Source organism: Polistes canadensis, unplaced genomic scaffold (genome assembly GCF_001313835.1).
Source record: "Polistes canadensis isolate GaletaPanama2010 unplaced genomic scaffold, ASM131383v1 scaffold_379, whole genome shotgun sequence".
Taxonomy (NCBI): Eukaryota; Metazoa; Arthropoda; class Insecta; order Hymenoptera; family Vespidae; genus Polistes; species Polistes canadensis.
Window position 1 is genome coordinate 66,773 of NW_014569926.1, and position 20,171 is coordinate 86,943.

General features: G+C 28.4%; 3 protein-coding genes across 7 annotated transcripts in view; 1 reads left to right on the plus strand and 2 right to left on the minus strand.

Moving 5' to 3' along the window:
* Nucleotides 1-3,144: 3,144 nt before the first annotated feature.
* LOC106792114 (regulatory-associated protein of mTOR) lies at nt 3,145-9,953 on the minus strand. Of its 2 annotated transcripts, XM_014758275.1 has the most exons (24): nt 9,808-9,953; nt 9,477-9,682; nt 9,259-9,361; nt 8,875-9,116; nt 8,651-8,797; nt 8,386-8,570; nt 8,243-8,302; nt 8,060-8,160; nt 7,837-7,970; nt 7,362-7,745; nt 7,200-7,274; nt 6,825-7,082; nt 6,609-6,752; nt 6,261-6,516; nt 6,133-6,174; nt 5,724-5,869; nt 5,541-5,638; nt 5,373-5,481; nt 5,124-5,287; nt 4,871-5,041; nt 4,321-4,562; nt 4,081-4,245; nt 3,661-3,943; nt 3,145-3,569 (listed from the first exon to the last, which is right to left on the minus strand). In XM_014758275.1, exons 2-24 carry the CDS (start codon nt 9,633-9,635, stop codon nt 3,374-3,376), a joined length of 3,864 nt encoding a protein of 1,287 aa, XP_014613761.1. In that variant the 5' UTR covers nt 9,636-9,682; nt 9,808-9,953; the 3' UTR covers nt 3,145-3,373. The 2 variants fall into 2 exon arrangements, with proteins under 2 accessions (XP_014613761.1, XP_014613762.1); XM_014758276.1 differs by lacking the exon at nt 6,133-6,174 and having other exon boundaries at nt 9,477-9,953.
* A 335-nt stretch (nt 9,954-10,288) lies between these two features.
* On the plus strand, nt 10,289-12,784 carry LOC106792105 (ubiA prenyltransferase domain-containing protein 1 homolog). 3 transcript variants are annotated; one of them, XM_014758256.1, is made up of 3 exons: nt 10,289-10,405; nt 10,822-10,922; nt 11,277-12,784. In XM_014758256.1, exon 3 carries the CDS (start codon nt 11,290-11,292, stop codon nt 12,289-12,291), a length of 1,002 nt encoding a protein of 333 aa, XP_014613742.1. In that variant the 5' UTR covers nt 10,289-10,405; nt 10,822-10,922; nt 11,277-11,289; the 3' UTR covers nt 12,292-12,784. The 3 variants fall into 3 exon arrangements, with proteins under 3 accessions (XP_014613742.1, XP_014613741.1, XP_014613743.1); XM_014758255.1 differs by lacking the exon at nt 10,289-10,405 and having other exon boundaries at nt 10,694-10,922; XM_014758257.1 differs by lacking the exons at nt 10,289-10,405; nt 10,822-10,922 and adding an exon at nt 11,007-11,093.
* A 1,138-nt stretch (nt 12,785-13,922) lies between these two features.
* The window catches only part of LOC106792117 (E3 ubiquitin-protein ligase HECW2), an 11,389-nt gene continuing 5,140 nt past the window's right edge, over nt 13,923-20,171 (minus strand). The window contains exons 3-9 of one of the 2 annotated variants that reach the window (XM_014758280.1): nt 19,527-19,808; nt 19,050-19,251; nt 18,407-18,942; nt 17,888-18,225; nt 17,613-17,813; nt 16,582-17,541; nt 13,923-16,438 (exon numbers count right to left, since the gene is read on the minus strand). In XM_014758280.1, the coding sequence (XP_014613766.1) occupies nt 16,327-16,438; nt 16,582-17,541; nt 17,613-17,813; nt 17,888-18,225; nt 18,407-18,942; nt 19,050-19,251; nt 19,527-19,808 (2,631 nt within the window). In that variant the 3' untranslated portion in view covers nt 13,923-16,326. The remainder of the gene's footprint in view (nt 16,439-16,581; nt 17,542-17,612; nt 17,814-17,887; nt 18,226-18,406; nt 18,943-19,049; nt 19,252-19,526; nt 19,809-20,171) is intronic. The other variant, XM_014758281.1, reaches the window with a different exon arrangement.

Here is a 20,171-nt window from a genome sequence, read left to right on the forward strand (position 1 = left end):
AACTTCCGGAAAAAATAATATTTATTATATCAAATATAAATAAATATAAATACTTCGAATAATACATAAATCAAATAAATGTTTGCGTACTTTTTTTTAAATTTAACTTTGCTAATATTTTGTGCATGTGCGCGTGCATTATATTTAAATGAATTTCTTTAAAACGCACACACACATTTATTTCGAAATTGCGCGCACAAAATTTGAAGTACATTTATTAACGACAGTATTATATAATAGAAAAGAAAATTGATTACGCGTATGTATCTACTTACACGTATTGTATTATTTACTATACATCATAGATAACTTACTAGTAACATATGCGTTTATTAATTCCTTCATACCTATATCATCAAATGATAATAATTTCAAGATTAACGGATGATTAAACTAAAATAAAAACGTTATCATGCGCTTTACCACTATCTCATTAATTGAATTATTCCCTTTCAAGTATTATCTGATTCTGTACATTTAATCAATTTGAGATTAGTACGTCACCATGATAAAAATCAATTACAAATTCTAATGAATTAAAAACTAAAATTAACATTTAATACAATTTATAATAAAATTTCTTTCGATTCTTTTTAAAATTCATTAAATAATGTGTCCCAAGAGAGAGAGAAAGAGAGAAAGAGAGAGAGAGAGAGAGAGAGTTCTATAATATAATTATACTAATGTGTTATACCGAAAAAAATGTACAAAGATCATAAATAAAAAGAAGGGTCATTGGCCTGTATATTATACTTATCTGAAAAAATCAGATGCTGTAATACATAAGACAGGTTTTAGGGATTTTTTCAGAAGGAAAAGACGATAAGATTAAAGGAAAACGTAAGTTAAATATGTTCCGGTAAACATGCTTTGATTTATCGTCGTAGCTTCCTTCGTATACTGCAAGCACGCCGACTCTATACAGTCAAATTAAGTGATAAGACTGATACTTAAGTCTCATTGTTCATTGTAAAAAAAGACAAGGTACTATCCAACATTTCTTGCACATCTCTATTTGTATTAATAATATTAATACAAATAATGTTATCATACACACCATCATCATAATCGCCAATATTATCGTATTTATTATTATTATTATTATAACTATTACTGTGACAAATTTACATACTTAAAATGTTCACATTTATCTATATAACGAACATTTCATTGAAAATTATATTTAAAATAAACAAAAAATATATCTATCATAGTATTTTGATTTAACATTATTGTGTATTTATTATCAGGCAATTATATACAAAAGACAATACAGAACGAAGCAAGTACATGGAATTTACCTCCATTTTCTTCCTCTCTGTAACAATTACCATGTACAGGATATATCTGACAATTATTGCTAATTAATAGAAGCGATAGTCGACTGTTTATAGTATTTATAATACAGACAGTAATAGTTCTAGGCTTGACTTTAAAGTTTAACTTTGCCTACGTTTGTGTTTGTATGTATGTGTGTCTTAATAATTGTATATGTGATCGGGGCAACCGATCACAAATCGTTTCGATTAAGTACATTAAACAGTCAGCATTATTTACTTTTACACTTTTACAGACATTTTCGAGGACTGAAGAAAATGATTATTATATATATATATATATGATCGGATATATATATATATAAGATCAAATTACATTGAAAATAATGTAATCATTCGAATACATTTCTGATGGTTGTTCTACTTATGAAAGACATGTAGAACTTTATCGATTAAAGTATATTTTTAACTTAAAAATAATGACTCATATTAATAGTTTCGTTTATATCGTTCATTTAACGTTTTTCGCGTGCATTAATCCTAAACACTTTGTCATCCATTTGTAGATGTCAATATTTAATAGTAATATATAGTAATTAGAGATTTATCTGCGAATTATTTTAGTTTTTTCCTTATTTATTATACCTGGGCGTACGTTATGCTTATGAAAACAATGCTGCGACAAAAACAATCTTTTTTTGTTCTTTTATACTTTTCCTATAACATTTTCACCTACTTTTTTTCTTTCTAATGTCCGTTTTTTTTTAGATTAATACAGTTTAATTAATTAACAAATATGACGCACAAGCATTTTATCTTTATACGAGTATCAATAATTTACGTTACATTGCATTGACGATAATCATATATTATAATAATAATAATAATAATAATATTAATAATAATAATATTAATAATAATAATAATAATAATAATAACGTAACAATTTTCTTAGATCATAGAATATCTCTCATATGTATTGTAGTCGTGCATTGTAACCGTAATAATAGTAAAAAATTGCTGCTTATTCTTCTTCAGCATATAAATCTGCGTATTGTGATGTACATTTAAATATATAAATAAATTTGGAATAAATCTTAAACAAGAAAAATAATTGTGCATTCTCGGCTTAAAATGCGACACATATTCGCGACTAGAAAAATTAGAGCCAAAAATGTTTCACATCGTATATCCGTAGTCACCTCGAATGTGTTCTTTTTTTTTACTTGTCGTGACAAAAAACACAGTTATAAAAATGAAATAATATTTGTCACATCTTACAATCATTCGTTAAAAATATAAAAATTAATTTAAATTACATCAAATTCATATATTATAAAGTACAGCTTTTATTATTTTTTTCTCAAAGTCATTTCCACGATGTACGACAATTAAAGTTACTTTTTTGTTACTGTACAAATTGCAAAATTTGTGTTAAATATTTAATTTCAAATGTATGCAAACATTTATTCGCACAGCCTCTTTCATTATGTTCTACGTACGCACACATATTTCAAATTCTTAATTAAACGGAGCACAAAAATTCAATTTCAAAACTGGTGCTTAATTGCACCCTTTACAATTCTCTTTGGTAATTATCATCAAGAGACTTTGGTTGTGCTAACCGCTATTTCATTCATGACTACAAAAGACATATTGAAATATACTTTTTATATTTATATATACTATTAGACCCAGAGAGAAATATACATAACCAGAATAATTTTATGCTAAACAACGAAGAAAAAATGGTGTTGTGTATTTAACTCCTTTCCTATTACTTGTTATTCCAAAACATATATATAGAAAAAATATTCTATGTTTAAAAATTTTTCATTTTCCTTCTCTCTCACTCTATCTCTTTTTCTTTTTGTCTGTCTGTCTGTCTTTCTTTCTTTCTTTTTCCTCTTTTTTCCTTTTGTACTTTTCATATCATAATAATTAACTCCTTATACTATGCGAGAACAGTGTAACATGTTTATCTCGCTATTTATACCACGCACCTAATTCGTGGTAATAGCAGAAGGGGTTAATTACAAGAAATATCATTTGAAAAATTGTCAAAAGTAATATTACAGAAATTCTCTCTCTAACAGTCATCTTCTTGACTCGGATGCGTACGCAGTTATAGTACTATCAACACATCCCGCTGCTAAAATCACACGATAGGGATGAAAACTAAGACAACTTACAGGACTAATTCGTGTACCCATAAAACCTTCGTGAAACTTAATCGTATTGAGGTGTTGTCCAAGCGTAGTATAAACACTGATGCAGTGATTCGTTGAGCCACTGAAAAATAATTCAATATATACAAGAGGACTTATTGGAAATAAAGAAATATTAAAAAAAAGAAAAAAAAAATTACGTATAGTTTACTTACCAAGCAAAAACATTAGCATTTTCATGAACAGTTAATGCTGTAATGCCTTGTGTTATCTGTACAGAACTTATAGAAGAATTTTTTCTTATGTCAAAAATTCTAATATCTCCAGAAGAAGAGCCAGTAAATAATTGTGATATAAAACCATCTGACTTTCTCAAATGTGTTCCCAATACCCACGCAGTATGTTCTCTCCACGTCATTACTCTTGCTTCTAGTGGAGCCAATCTTCTATCAAAGAGTCGAACTGATCCATCGCCACAGCCTAATACCATTAAAGATCCTACAATTGAAAACATTTTATTTTCAATCAAAATTATTCGATATTATATCATCTCTTTGAACATTATTTACTGACCAATCTAATACTATATAAAAACATTTTTATTTATATAAGAATACCCCTAGAAAATTACAAACCTGTATTATCGACATCGACAGACGTAATACAGCAATCAGCACCCGTTGGTATATCTTGCTTTTTCAACTCTGTTTCTGCGTCCCACAATCTGACGATACGAACATCACCAGTCACGGCTAAAGTTAGAGACTTTTGTTCCCACTTAGTAATCAATCCTGCTGTTGCTAAATAGAAATATTTTGAATATTACTTCAAAATATATATTACACTTGTAATATATACAATTATCTATTATTTACCAGAAGAAGTCCTTGCTAATGGCTGAATATCTGACAATGCTTGCCATGCGGTAAGCAATACAGGATCACGACCTAATGTGCTGCTATAATTCTTCCACACTCTGATTGAACCATCATCAGAACCAGCCATTAATAACGTAACATCATGAGCATTGATAAACTCCAAAGTCGTAATTCTTGACATTCTACTACCACGACTGGCGTAATATGTTAATTTTGCACCATTTTGACAGTCCCATACTCTGTACAAATATATTATATATATATAACTATACTATATTAAAGATTATTATAATAATTAAGTTGTAATTCATTTCCTTTCGACAAACAGTATATATTTATAAATAATTCTATGACTGTTAATATTTTTTAATTTGTTACTTAACAGTAAATCATAAAGTATTTTGAAAAATGTTCACATCTTTGATTTGGAGAGATTTTACAATGACTTATATATCTTTAAATCGTGTGTAATTCTATACACCACATATTTCTGTTTGATAGAAATACCAGTGAACTGGTCTCGACTAAACTGAACTATTAATATTACCCAAAGTAATCCTTCAATGCTACAGCCAAATGTGATTCAAACGGATGGAACGTAAGAACGTCTGGTGACTGAGAACATCTCGCATGGAATACTTGAGATTCTATTCTATTTTGCATTGCTCTTAACTGTTCTTCTTTTGCATCGCGTCTCTGTCGTTTGTTCCGTAAATATCTGAAGAAGTCATTCCATAAATTCACACTATTCAAATAAATATAGTTATAAATACTATTTTATTTTTAATAACACAAATTACCTCCATTCGCGTTCATAATGTGCTCTACTTTCCATATCGTTTACGGATTCAATTTCATTTTTTAGAGTAACAGGTTGCGCGAATTGTGCACAACTCCATTCAACAAATTGCGAAGTAGTCAAAGGTGTTTTAATATCAAATATTTCATCTGCTTCTTCTGATATCTTGCAATAGAAAATTTATAAATATAATAGATTCATTTCTATATTCTATTTTGTATAAAAAAATAAAAAGCTAATTTATATTTACTGTAATGGGCACTGGTTTCCTTGGACGATTACCGTGCGAAGACATTCGTGCAGAACGCATTAAATCTGTTCCAGAATTAACTATTGGCGGTGATTCTCCCTTGCTATTACTAAAAACAATACAAACATTTTCAAATAAAAACTTAAATATAAAAATATATTCACTAACCTTAGATAACTAGTTTGATTTGACGGAGATGGTGGAAGGGACAATGACGAGGATATTTTAGTCTCTACTACTTCTTTAGGCACAGACGACTCCTTAATCTGAAATTTTCAATTAAAAATTTCATTTTAATTTACTGATATATCAATAAAAGATATTACTTTTTATCGTGTTAGTATAAATTACCTGTCTGCGAATATGATTGGTTACTTTTTGAGACATTGAAGCGACCGCAGGGTGAGGATCATTGTCAAGATTACCAAGTCCATGCCATAATTTCATGTATACGCTACCATAAGATAAGCTTGGTAAATTTCCCAAAGAACTATGGCCTATGATAATAAAAAAAGCACTAAATTAATGAAAATTATAAAATATGATTACTATAAAAATAGCATATATATATTATAATATATATCATCATAATATATATTATATATTATAATATATATTATGATAATATACAAATATCAAAATATATTGTCACCAAATAAAATAATTAAAATTCAAAATATAAATAAAATCTATTATATACATAAATAATAGAAAAAATGTTTAATCAAAAACATACAATTGAATTCCTAATTATTATTACCAAGTGACTCGCAAGGTTTCCTCACGAACTCCCAATTATTTCCTGGTATATGAATGAAACAATATAAGTAACTATTACAGTGAGATCAATTGATTATATAAAATGATCGCAGAACGTAAAATTTTTACCTAAACTACTAATAGATGATGAAGAAGAAACTCTTTTTATACGGTCTTGGCCAAGCCCATCGGATGTGTCTACAGTGTACATATTATTAGGAGATAGCATCTTCAAACGATCTCTTGAACTAATACGCCTCATTCCGCTGAACGGCGATAATGTTTCTACAATTAAATCTTTTCGACTATTTTCTTCAGCCAAAGCTAGCGTCACAAATGAATTCTCAAAATGTAGAACCATCCACTGAAGCGCTACTACCAATTCCTATACATTCATTCAATTTTATGATAATTTTTTTCTTATTTAATTACTACAAATAATTATGGGTAATAATTATAAAAAGAAAACATACGTACTTTTCTTACTAAAGGACACATGTCATGAGAAATAGTATTAATAAGTGTCATAGCAATGATTTGATCAATATTGTTTGCATGTTCACTTCGAGTTGTAACGCTGTTTATAAAAGTTCCCAGTGCATAAACACTAGCAGCCCGTACCTACGTAATTAAATAATCATAATATTCATTGTTTTTTATAATATATATTAAAAAAATAAATAGACTTTATACCTCAGGAACAGGATCGTGTAGCAATATGAAAAGTTTTTCATGAGCGATGTCTCTTACTCCACACCATCTTGCTTTATCATAGTTATGCCAAAGTCTTCCTAGACATAAGCAAAGCCATTGGCGTAACAAAGGATGAGAATCGCCTAATTGTTCAAGACAAATTGATACAAGACTTCCATGATTGGCAGCAATTTGTCCAGGTCGATAATCATTTACAATACAGGCCAACACGAATGCTGCTAATGTTCTGTGCTCCCGCTAAAATATAATTACTTATTAAAGATATCCATGTAACAATAGAATTGATAATAAATTCATTAAAATTTATTTTTTACAGAGATGTGTTACTATAAAAATTATATTAAAATTTTATACCAAAATTGTAGTATCTTGCAGAACGGATAGAAAATATTTATGACCATCATCTCGTACTAAATCAGCCTGACAAGTCTACAATTCAAATAACGGCTATGCATTAACACAAAGAATTAAAACAAAGAAAGTAAGAATGATCAAATAATTTAAAATATAACTTACATTATCCACTGCAAGAATTTTAGCCCAGATAAACACGAGCAAAGGTCGGAGCTCTTTCGCATTGCTTTGAAGTAATTTTAAAACATACGGAAATATTCCAACGCTCAACGCTAAATTCACAGCCCACGGGCCAAGATCAAGGAAACGTCCCAGCAATTCCAATGCTCTAAGTCTGTGTACTTGACTCAAAAGCACCTGTAAAACAATTGGAAGTTGTTCTGGAGGATTGCGATTTTTCGAACCCAATGTAAGCCAAACTTGAAAAGCTGTTAATTGTTCTTCGAAGAAAGGAGAATGTACAAATTGTTCTTCGTTTTCTAAAATCTGTGGTAATTGTGCTAAACATAAATCAAGTGCCAAATCCCAGGCTTGCCACATTGGATGCTGAAATTATAAATAAAATAGAAACGATAATATTCATGTATACCAAACTTAATTAAAGAGTTTTTAAGTTAATTAAAATGTTGAATTTTACCTGATATGTCGGTGGTAACTTTGGACAAGATACAGGAGTACAATCATACGAGCGAAGTATTCTTTCAGCAAGTAAAAAGTTTCTAAACAAACTAGCAACTAACAAATCTTGTCTAAATAACCTTTGGAATAAATCTGCAAAAGAGATAAATATATTTAATTAAGAACTCATTATTATTATCATTAATTTGAAAGTAATACAAGTGTATAAATATTTAATGTACCTCTAGGTAATGTGTTCCATGCTATGGTATCTGTAATTGCAGTAAATATCCAATTTAATTCCCCTAACATTGTTCTTCTATCGGTCAATTGACCTGGAATTCTGTAAAATATACAAATATATATTTTATTGGATTGACCAATAAGTAATATCAAAATTGAATTAAAATAAATGGTCATCTTACTTGTCAATTAAATCCAGTGATATCTTTGGGATTAATTTCGTAGTATTTTGCATAACAAACCTGCATAAAAATTACATTAATAAATAAAATGAAAAAATATTAGATACAATCATAAAAAAATATTAACAAATTTATTTTCTTACCAGCGTAAAGCAATTTTGATCGGTGTAGTAAGGCAAGACGTAAACACGTCTGCTGGCAGATCTGGATTCATAGATAAAATCTGATTAGCTGCACATGCTGCCAATTGAATACAATTTTTATAAGACGGGATAGTAGAATTAGCAATTCCGGTAGCACAATTTTGTTGCACTGCTTGCTTTTCCATCTGAAAGATATAAATTAATATCATATAAGTAAATGTATAATATTTATAAAGCAAATGTGAATTTAACAAGACGTTATTACTTCGTATTCTTTTTCATGTTGTTCAGCGAATTGTTGGAAAGATTCGACGATAATTCCAGCATTAGAACAATCATATACGTAGATGCTTGGTGCTCCCATCCATGTTTGTAAGTCATACACTGACAATGGAATGTATTGTGTGTAAGTCTGTAAAAAGAAGATGGAAAATCCGTTTTTCAAAAAGATATGTAATAAAATAATTGAAAAAGCATTTGTTCACCAACCCTATTAAAAACCCATATTTCACCATTACTAGTAGGTTTAGGTACACCATGTCCATTGTAATGAAAAAGAACCCTTTCTTCTTTAGCATTTCTTCGTAAAGAGGTACATAGTTTTTTAACTTCTTCTACAGTAGGATCTAAGCTTTGTTTATAACGTGCTCTAGGCTGCCATCTTTCATATTGTTTCTGTAAATTAGAACCTATCATTTCAAGAGCTTTCTGTGGGCTCACAGATGATGGATCTGTAATGCAAAAATTATAAATGTAACTATTTATATGTCAATTTCAAATCTTATGTTATAATTAAAACATTGACTTTATACTGTGTAACAATAATGAAAAAGACAGATGGTAAGTAAGTAAAATACTTATTGGATTACTTACCAATCCAACATTCTAAACGAGCACATGGTTGTGTTTTAACAATATCAGGTGGGTCCACGCCAACATTTAAACAGAGCACTAATGCCACGCTAACTGTTTTCATCTGAAAGATAAATAAACATTACAGTAATCTTATCTTAGTAAAAAGTTCAAAGTACTCATAAGAACCTCAAGGTAATTCAAATTTTAAAAAAAGATAATAAAAAAAAAGAACCAACCCGTTCTTTCATACGCCAAGTTTGGGTGACACAATTGATCCCCTCGATTGTTGTTGTATGTCGAGGTTTTTGAAAAGCAACAGGCATTTTCCAATCGTCCTCGGTCAAATTTGAATTGTCTTCCTCGTGGCATGGCTTTGCGTCGATAACTGACATCATCCGCTTATATTTTACGGAAAGCCACTAAAGGTTTCCACCAAAAACACCTCCCGATCACATCAAATTTCAATGTAATTTAACGCGCACTATACTTTGTTAACTTTAAAATGATGAATCACAAAACACACGAATCGCTAATGTATTGAATTAATTCTGAAATTCGTAAGTTTACCTGAACAGTCGCCATGATAAAATTCCATGCGACTCATACCCCATCAGGTTGGCCAATAATAATATTCTTCCTGAATTTCTCTACAAATTAGGTTAGTTTTTTAATTGCATTTATTGGAAACATTATAACAAATTTATTCAAATATACCAATTAGGTTTTTGAATGTATGTATTTGTAATTGTAATTAAAAAAAATTGTTAGCGAGTCAATAAGAATATTTTAGATTAATGCGTATCACGTGACAATAATTAGGTACCATTTTCACGTGACAATATAATGCTAGTGAGGTAGAAGTGAAAGCCAGTAATATTCATTTAACTGCAAACAATAAACCAATGATATCAATTAAAAAAAAAGTGGTCAGCCGATGATATCAGTTGCAAAAAATAGCCAACCAATGATGATAGTTTCTTTGGTTGCTATGGTTATTTTAAATAATGGAGTTTTTAAGAAGTCTTTCTCATACGGAGGGGATGATAATACTAATGGAAAGGGATACTTGATCACATGTAGAATTTCTCCCATACAGTTTCTTAAAGACAACGGGGAACTGCATCTTTATTCTGAACGTTAACTCTTTTATAACATTTTATTCAAAGTTCGTAGACCCTATTCCAATTTATATATGCTATATATATAAACTAACGTTATTTCTATTAACCAATGAAATATCTAATAATTAATATATCCAGATATTTGTAGTTTTGTATATATTGCATATACTTAGTGTAGTTGCACAATGACATATGTTTAACATTTTAAATTAGAAAGAGTTAATTAATTTATTTTTTTAATAGTTTAAATGAACAAATTTTCGTATTAATTACATTACAAATAAATTTTTTCATTTAACTTTAAGTACATTTAAATTAAAAAAAAACATTGTATAAGAGAGCGCCACGTGTGAATTATTGAAAACACGTCAGCATTCTCTCTTAAGATATATAAAAATAATATTATTTAAATACAACTGGTTCCAACTAATTGTCTTTCTTCTTTTTTTAAATCAATCAGAATATTATAACGATCACCATGTATTGAAAAGATACTGGATTTATTAAAAAACCATGGAAATTATTTTAACCTTACTTTACATTATTAAAGAGGAATAACAGGTAACTGAATTTTAATAATAATATATCTTTAAATATTAAACACAATGAGGTATATATATATGTATGTGTATGTGTGTATATGTGTGTATGCTCAATATGCAATATGTTATTTGGTTTAAGATATTATAATATTTAAAAATTATCAATCATAATAAAAAAACAAATGATAAGGTTATATTAATGACAAATAAAAGATAATATAAAATTGATTTGGTTGTTAAATAGATTAATTATTTTATGATTAATTAATAATATATTAAAAACGATTTCTTTGATTATCAAAAAAATATATAATTATACTTTTGAAGAAGTATTTAATGTAATATCAATAAAATTTGTTTATTCAATTTACAGTGTAATGTAAAACATGATGTCCAATGGTATTCAAGCTCCTGCAAAGGAATCTGAAGATGGTTCTACGTTGAGCAATATAAGCAACCTTTCCTCTACATCATCGTTAACATTAAATTCACCATTGATGAAGTTATCCTCATATTTTTTGGCTCTCAGACCTTGGTCTCTAAGTGCTTCATTAGTGCCAACGTTACTTGGATCTGCGCTTGCATACCGTTTAATAGGTCTAACAAATTTTAGTTGGATATCATTAATTTTAACATTATGTACAGTCATATCTGTACATGGAGCTGGTAATGTAGTAAATACTTATTTTGACTATATAAAGGGTGTGGATAGTCGAAAAAGTGACGACAGAATATTAGTAGATCATCTTCTGTCTAAAGATGAATTAGTTTCGTTGGGAGCGCTGTTATATGCAGTCGGATGTATAGGTTTTGTTTTGTTAACAACAATATCTCCTGCAAAAATGGAACACCTTGCTTTAGTATACTTTGGGGGCTTATCTTCGTCATTTCTTTATACAGGTGGTATAGGTTTAAAATATATTGCATTAGGCGATGTACTTATATTAGTAATATTTGGTCCTATATCAGTTTTATTCGCATTCATGGCTCAAACAGGCTATGTCGAATTAGGTACTATATATTATGCAATACCACTTGCATTAAATACTGAAGCTATTTTACATAGTAATAATACACGTGATTTAGAAAGTGACAAAAAAGCAGGAATTGTAACGTTAGCTATTTTAATAGGATACACAGCTTCACACGTTTTATACGCATTTTTATTATTTACTCCTTACATAACTCTAGTAGTACTTGCATTAAGATACTCCGTTTGGTTCCTATTGCCAATTATTACATTACCAACTGCATTCAAAATAGAGAAACAATTTCGAAGTCCTCATATGATTCAAAATGTGCCTAAACAAACAGCTCGGTTAAACATATTTCTTGGAATTTTATACGTTCTTGCTTGCTTGCTTGTAAATCCTCTCCCTTATGTATAATATATTATTGTATATAAATGACGTAAAGCAATATTTCTTACAGAAGTCGAAATCTTAAGTTAAAATAAACGAATATGTATATAAACCAACAACCGTTATATGATATTGTTATTAACGGTTCGTCGGTCGGCACTTTTTTTACTTTTTTCTTTTATGATTTCACAGAAGTCATCAGTCATATTGAGTAAAATTGAGAATAGCATATAACAGTAATTATTTTAGTAGATTATACATATGTAACTTAATATAATATCAAGAACGTTAATAGAAAAGAGTTATTTATAAAGGAAGTTATTCGAATAAATTGATTGTTATTAATTAGTTTTTATAATCCTATAATTAACTTAGAAAAATGATTATTTAATCATACATTACACTAATCCTAGATATAATTTATACAATGAATTTAATATAGAATACAAACTTAGCTAGATCTATAAAAAATACGTTAAATAATATGTAAATTCAATTAAATTATTTTCTTCTTTATAAATAATCTGATTAATTTTGCAAAAAGTACATAAGATAAATTATTAACTAATATTTATTACCCAAACACTTTGTAGGATAAAGATCATTTGTGTATATAGTATATTAAAATTGTATGATCATATTATTCTAAAAGTATAATATAGTTCTTTATATGTATAAATGATGTGCTTCTACTAATGAATTTCATTACAAAATGATTAGTATTAATGTGCTGTATATATAATTTAAATTGTATTCTCTAATTAATCTATTTATATTTGAATAACATGTAAATGTAAATTATCTCACTTATTACAATGAAATATCATTGACAGCAACCAAAAAAAAGGACGTATATATAACAAAATTTATAATATATATATATATATATATATAAAAATATATTGTAACGCTAAATTATAAAGTACTTATATCTTGTAACATCCCTTATGCAGTAACAATGAAAAGAATGACAATAAATATACATATTGCATTACTTGCGTCGTAATAACAATCTGATCTTTTAATACAAAAATAAGAATAATAAATTAATTTTATTTTCTAATGAGAAAGAGGTAATGTATATTATATCTCAATATTAACAAATAAAGAATTTTAACAAAAATTTGTTTTAATCTAGTACGATATCTTTCGTTTATCTTATTAAAATTCTATCATTAATATTAATCGAGTCTCTAGTACCTATAAATAAGTATTTATAGTAATTATTAAGTAAGTATTTCATAAGATTTAATTATTTTCAATGTTATCTACACCTTTTTTATTAACAACAAATTAAGTTCCATTAAAAAAAAATGTTAAAACGCCTTAAAATATTGGAAAAGGTATGCGCGTAACACGAATACTTATAAAAAAAAAAGAAAAATTTGATATAAAATGCAAAAAGTAATACACAATAATCATTAAGTAATCTAAAGAAAATATTTTTTACGCGTAAGTTGTACAGTTGAAATAATTATCTACAAATTATAGATTGATAAGAAATTTAAATGTTTCATTATTTTTCAACATGATATCAAATTTATTTCCAAATTTGTATATGCTTTAGAATCAATCAATCAATTAATTAATTAATCAATTAATTAATTAATCAATTAATTAATTAATCAATTAATTAATTAATCAATCAATCAATCAAATCACAGGCATAAGTTTTACAGTGTATATATTTATGTATTTTACAATACGATTATATTATTTTAAGAATGAATGTGTAAACTAATAATATATTTTAATAACATGATATAGCGCGCACGTACAGTTTTATTTCCTACTACTTTTTTGAGAAGAAATTCAATAATTAGAAATATTATGAATATCTATAACTAACATCTCTTTCTCTCTCTCCCTCTTTCTCTTTCTCTCTCTCTCTATATATATATGTATATATATATTATGTAAATACAGTGTGCGTAATGTGATAAATTTTCACTTATGTACTACACATGACTAGTTCGGAAAAACTACTAATGTAAGTTTTAATAATTCAGGCTAAATATGCAACTATTTTCTTACAGACAAAAGAAAGTGTTGTATCATTTAACATCTTCCTGAACAATACAAGTAAGTAATTCTATGAAATACTTAACACAGTTTTAATATGCATTATTTATATGTTAACTCGATAATATTTCTATTAAATAAATAATTTACACATTAGAAACATTGTGAAATATTGTGAAATATTTTTTTCTCTTTTTCTTCTTTCTTTCTTTCTATAATATGTTAGAAATATTTTGCTAGTCATGCAACGAGATACAGACAAGATGAAAAGTTTCAAACAAATAAGTTGTAAGAGGTATATATATATATATATACACAGGGTGCGGCAAATAAAATAAATTTTCTTACATTACAGAAAATATTCGAAATTGAAACCATTTGTGTCAATGGTACTATGACAATAGGACATATCAACGGACAATAAAACGTGTATGTGTCTTTTAGCGATACCGAGATTATAATTTTGCATTTACACAAATCGTCATAATTTCGAACATCTTCTATAATGTAAGAAAGTTTATTTGACTACCATATATATTTGACCTTAAATTACTTTTACTAATATCTTGATGTGAAATTGTCTTAACATCGGCTATCTCATTTTAAAAAATGAAGATGACCTAGAAATCTCCTCTACAAATAACAGAGATATTCAAAATGGACAGAATTATTGCCTCACCCTGTATACATAATTCTAATTTTTATATGATTTTATATAATGATGCAAACAGCAATATTATTAATTGTATCATTGCGCATAAATTATTTGATTATCAAAATCAAATATTATACATGTAATCGTGTTATGTTGAATTTTTGACAATAGATCACTATTTTAATTATAACCGAATTTTATACTACATATTTTCTAAATAAAGATATATCATGTTTTAAATAATTATTCCACAATCAATATGTAAATACTAACTTAGTTCATGCTTATATATATCCAGTTTTCTTTTAAATATTATATATCGCTCTAATTATACTACAATTAAGCCGGTAAATCTGGAATGTTGCAAAATATAGGATTCACAAAATTGCTATTTCTGATAGAATATTATGAAATACAGACTAGAAAATTCAATATACTTAAATTCTAGGAAAGTTTAAATGATAAAAACTGCTGTTATATTATTCATTATTTTTATCAGGCATCATTTTGCGAACTATTCATAAATTTGTTTAAAATTTATATACTTTTATTATAACTCGTAATATAAACTTTGGAAAGCACTTATAACATCGGAGAACTGTATCATTCAATGAAAAGAAGAAAAGTATATAATTTTAATACCATTGGAATTTTAATATTTTCATTTATCGAAATATTATCAAATATTAGAATACGATAGAGCGAGAAGCGATAATAGCACTTGGTGGGGATACTTTCCAATTTTGGAGCTTTGAGTTTAATCGTTATACACATTTGCATGTATTAAAGGTATTCTTTTAAAACGTAAAACATCCATAACTTCGTATAGATAACCACGAATACGTAACATTACTGTTCGTTTTTTAAAAATCTTAAAAAAGATCAGCTGCCAAAGAAATACATGCTTCTTACGACATCTTTTATATTATATTATTATTATATCATATTAATTATATCTAACAGAAATGCAATATTTTTACCGTTAATTAATAACTATACTTCATTTCAAGATTACACTATACAATGTATAGATATCTCAATTAGAAAATATATTAGAAATAACTAGACGTATGAAAAAAGAAAACATGGACGAACAGAGAGAATGTTTCTACCACGCACTATTAATAATATTTGCTACACAAAGAGACAAGATTATACTTCTACTTATGTACATATTGATACATATTTGATAGCTTTTCGTAGAAAAACAAAATTAAAAAAGAAAATAAATTTCTCTTACAAAATTTGGAATATTTAAACACGTTGTTTTAACGAAGCTTTCAGCTGCGATTTGAAAAAGTTTTCAATTATCTTCATTATACTATAAGATTCAATATATTAGACTATTGTTTATAATTTGTAAATTTAAACTACATCACATTGCTTTATTCGATTCCAAAGGTATTGGTTTCCTCCACCGCTAATAATAATTTTTCATATAAAATTTCCGGTGTAGGATATGGTGGAAGATCCAAACGATTAAAGCAAGTATGAGCTCTGGAAATAAGAAATATTGAATTAAATTTATCGTTGAAACATATATTTTTAACTGTAATAAAATCTGACCATTATTTTGTATATTATAATAGATTAATTTATATATATATCATGAAATAATAGAAAAAGGAAAAAAAAAATACCTGGGTAAACTGTTTGGTCTTCCCCACTTTTCAATACAAAATTTTCTTGGTCCAGTAGATCCACGTAAGGCTGCAAATCCTTCGTATGGAATGCTCGAAGTTCCAGTTACAAATTGTAATAATCGAAGTCGTTGTTCGTTCGAGAAACGGCTTATACTACTCCAAAACCATTCTACCACAGGATGTGCATCGTGATAACCGCTTCTATATTCCGTATGCATTCTCCAATCGTTAAGATCAATTTCAGCAGCACCTGCTATTACTAATTCTAATTCGCGTGCATCAAAGACCGATACCAATCGAGGATCTACCACTTCGTAGAAGCCCCGGACAAGTGATTCTATTTGTTCAGCGACGCCACGTTCTAATCGCCAACGTACAACTCTTTCAAGATATTCTTTTTTATTTTTTTCTGTAACAGCGATATTTCTTCCACCTGGCTTTAACTCACGTTCAGCTACACGACCCAAAAGTTCTTCAGTTACAGAGAAAGTTAATTCCAACGGTTCTATGCTTATATCCCTTTCTTTAATCCACATTAAACTTTGATGGAACTCTTGATCCAAACTTTCTAAATCGCTTAGGCTAGCTGGTATTCTCAAAAGTGCCTTGTAAAACGGCCTTGTAAAAAACGCATCCAATAAATATTGATGAACTAATGCCAAACCTAAAACTCTACCTGAAAATCTAAACCAATCGTGATAGTTATCAACAAATGCTGACATAGGAGATACTTGAACGGTGTATGTATCGTTCGCCGAATATTCGAATAATCCGTAATAAGGATTAAAAAGTTCACGTGATAGATGAAAGAAAAATTCACGAGATGGACCGCCATAATCCAAACCTTCTTCGTGATCGAAAATAACAACTAATTTGCCCTTTTGCAAATCTTTCTTAGTAGCAGCCATTATACGTGTAAAAGCATCTTCCAGCAAATGTTCTCTCCTAATATGCAACCTAAACAAACAAAAATTAATTATAATACATTATTAAAATATTATTTTCTAAAATAAACTTAAATAATTTACTTAAGTTTTCCTGGTCCTTGTCCATATCCTTTGCTTTCTAATTTTCTATAAAAGTTTCTAAGTTTAGCTTCAAAATCTCTTCTATATGGAGCTGGTGCTCTGGCCGAAGCTCTTGTTAGACCTGGTGATGCATGTGGACTACCAATTGGGGATCTTCCAACATTTCCAGGTACGTATGACATAATTTCTTGCTCGAACAAACTGAAAATAATATTCGTATTAATATAAAAAATTCTGAATAATAAATGCAAATTTGAAATATTGTTTCTCGGTACCTTAACAATAATGCTAAAGGTACATCATGTCCCAGTCGTTGTAAAGCTGTGGTACCTTCTACTCTAATGGTATTAACTTTTTCACGTAATGCTATATTTTGTCCTAATGCTGAATGCCTTTCCTTTAGAATATCCATTATATTTGGTTGTCTTAAAAAGGCCACGACTTTGTCATTGTAAGCTACAGGTATATCTGGCGTTGTCGTAATAGCAGATTGTTGTGGTCTGGGTGGTGGTGTAGGTGCCTCATCCAGTAACATTCTTGGATGTGCAGCTTCAGTTGGTAATCTTGGATCAATAAATGACGTAGCTTTCCTTGCATGACAAATGAAAAATCTCTGAAATTAAATGATTTCTTTATATTTATATATTATTAATATTATCTATATAATATTTGAGATATTTGAAAGATATAATTTAACTGTTCTTGCTGTAATGGTAAATCGTAAAGTAATCTTTAATTATTTGTTACAAAATTTAAAAAAAATAAGAAAAATAATATGTATACACTTAACGTACTTTGCCCGTTCTGTCGAGTTTCGATTCGTACCCTCTTGGGAGTTCTTTTGTTGGATCAGCAAAAAAGTTAATTAAAGTAACTAAATCTCTGTTATGTTCATATCTTGGAAATATAGCGGAATCTCTTCTAATTCTACTAATCATATGCTTTAAACTTGGATTACGGTTGTATAATTCCATAGCTTCGACATTAGTATGAAGGACATTGAAAAAATCAGGTCTTGTTAAAAATAGCACCGGTGGTATTGTTGTAATATCAAAATTCTCAGAATCTGTTCTCTCAGTAGATCTGTCATTTTGTCTTTCGATATTTTCGCTATGATTTCCATTTGTACTGGGATTACAAGGCTCACGATCAATGTTATCAGGCCGAGAAATAGTACGTCTAACACTCTGATAACGCCTATCAAGTTGTTGTCTTCGAAGATCACAACCCGTATTACGAGTAGCTAATGTAGGTCTTTGCCATGTTGTAGTATGATTAATATGATCTATATAGAATACTCTACCATGACTATCTATTCGTGCTTCCCATGCTTAAATAAGAATATGGAATAATTAAACAATTGCATGTAATTAGCATTAGAATGTTTACAATATACATTAAATATATTTGATTAATATCATATTCGAATTTTCTTACAAGGTGGTAACGGTTCTTCTGAAGATAATGATATATTTGACGTTTGACACATTGGTAATGGTCGTAAAGGTTTTGGACGGTGGGTTGGTGTTGGAGGACACTCTGATGAATTAGACGATCCTCCTGTTTCTGGTCTTGTCAATGATCTATGAGTTCTTGGTGAACTTAACAATGCTATACTTGTGGTTACTGCTGTTCTTGTCTAGAAAGAATTATTTTACAATATAAGAAGCAGTCTGTGAATTTGTGTAATGAGTTAAATTGTATAATATCACTTGCAAAAGAAACAATATTTAATAATGATTAGAAACATCATAATTGTGTAAACATACGCATTAATAATAGTGAAGAGAGACGATATAAATAAAAATATATTCAATTGTAATAACCAACAAACAAAACGTATAAAATATTTAGATTTTAAAATATGTAAAAAAGTGTGTGTAATAATAAAAAGTTTATAAAATTAAATTTTACCTTTAAATTAGATGCTTCGTCAACATCTACAATCTCAAATCCAAAACAGTCTGAAGGGTGCAAAGGCGCGGGGTATTTAGAAAGATGCCTTTTTGGTAATTCTGGTAGCAATGCATTCCTTTTGTGCAAGAATTTGTTCACTGTTCTTGGTGGAAGGGGTGGGGGATTTGGATAGAGCGTTTCATATAAAGACTCAGGGGGTGAAAGTCCGGCAGTGCTACGCCACAGCTGATAATATTCTACCCCTTCTTTAGTTATTATACCATTAGTTTCGGTTAATTTCTAAAATAGAACACACATGCTTCTAATTTATCTATGTAAATAGCAAATCCAAGTTTTGTTTTTGTAAAAGATAAAACATAGATTAGAGTTTGATATATTTCATAGGTGGAGTAAAAATATCAACATTAAATATCATAATTACAAAAAAGACAATAATAGTAACAAATTTATATAGCATGCCATTTATTTAAAATTTAATATTTAAAAATATCATAGTTGTATTTTCAACATAAGAATTTATTACTAAGTTTAATTCTTAGGGATGGTATTTTTTGGACAGGTTTAAATTAAATGAACAATCTCTTTATCCGTTGAACGTTTCGTCCCTATATTTGGGACTTCCTCAGCAACTCGATAGTTATG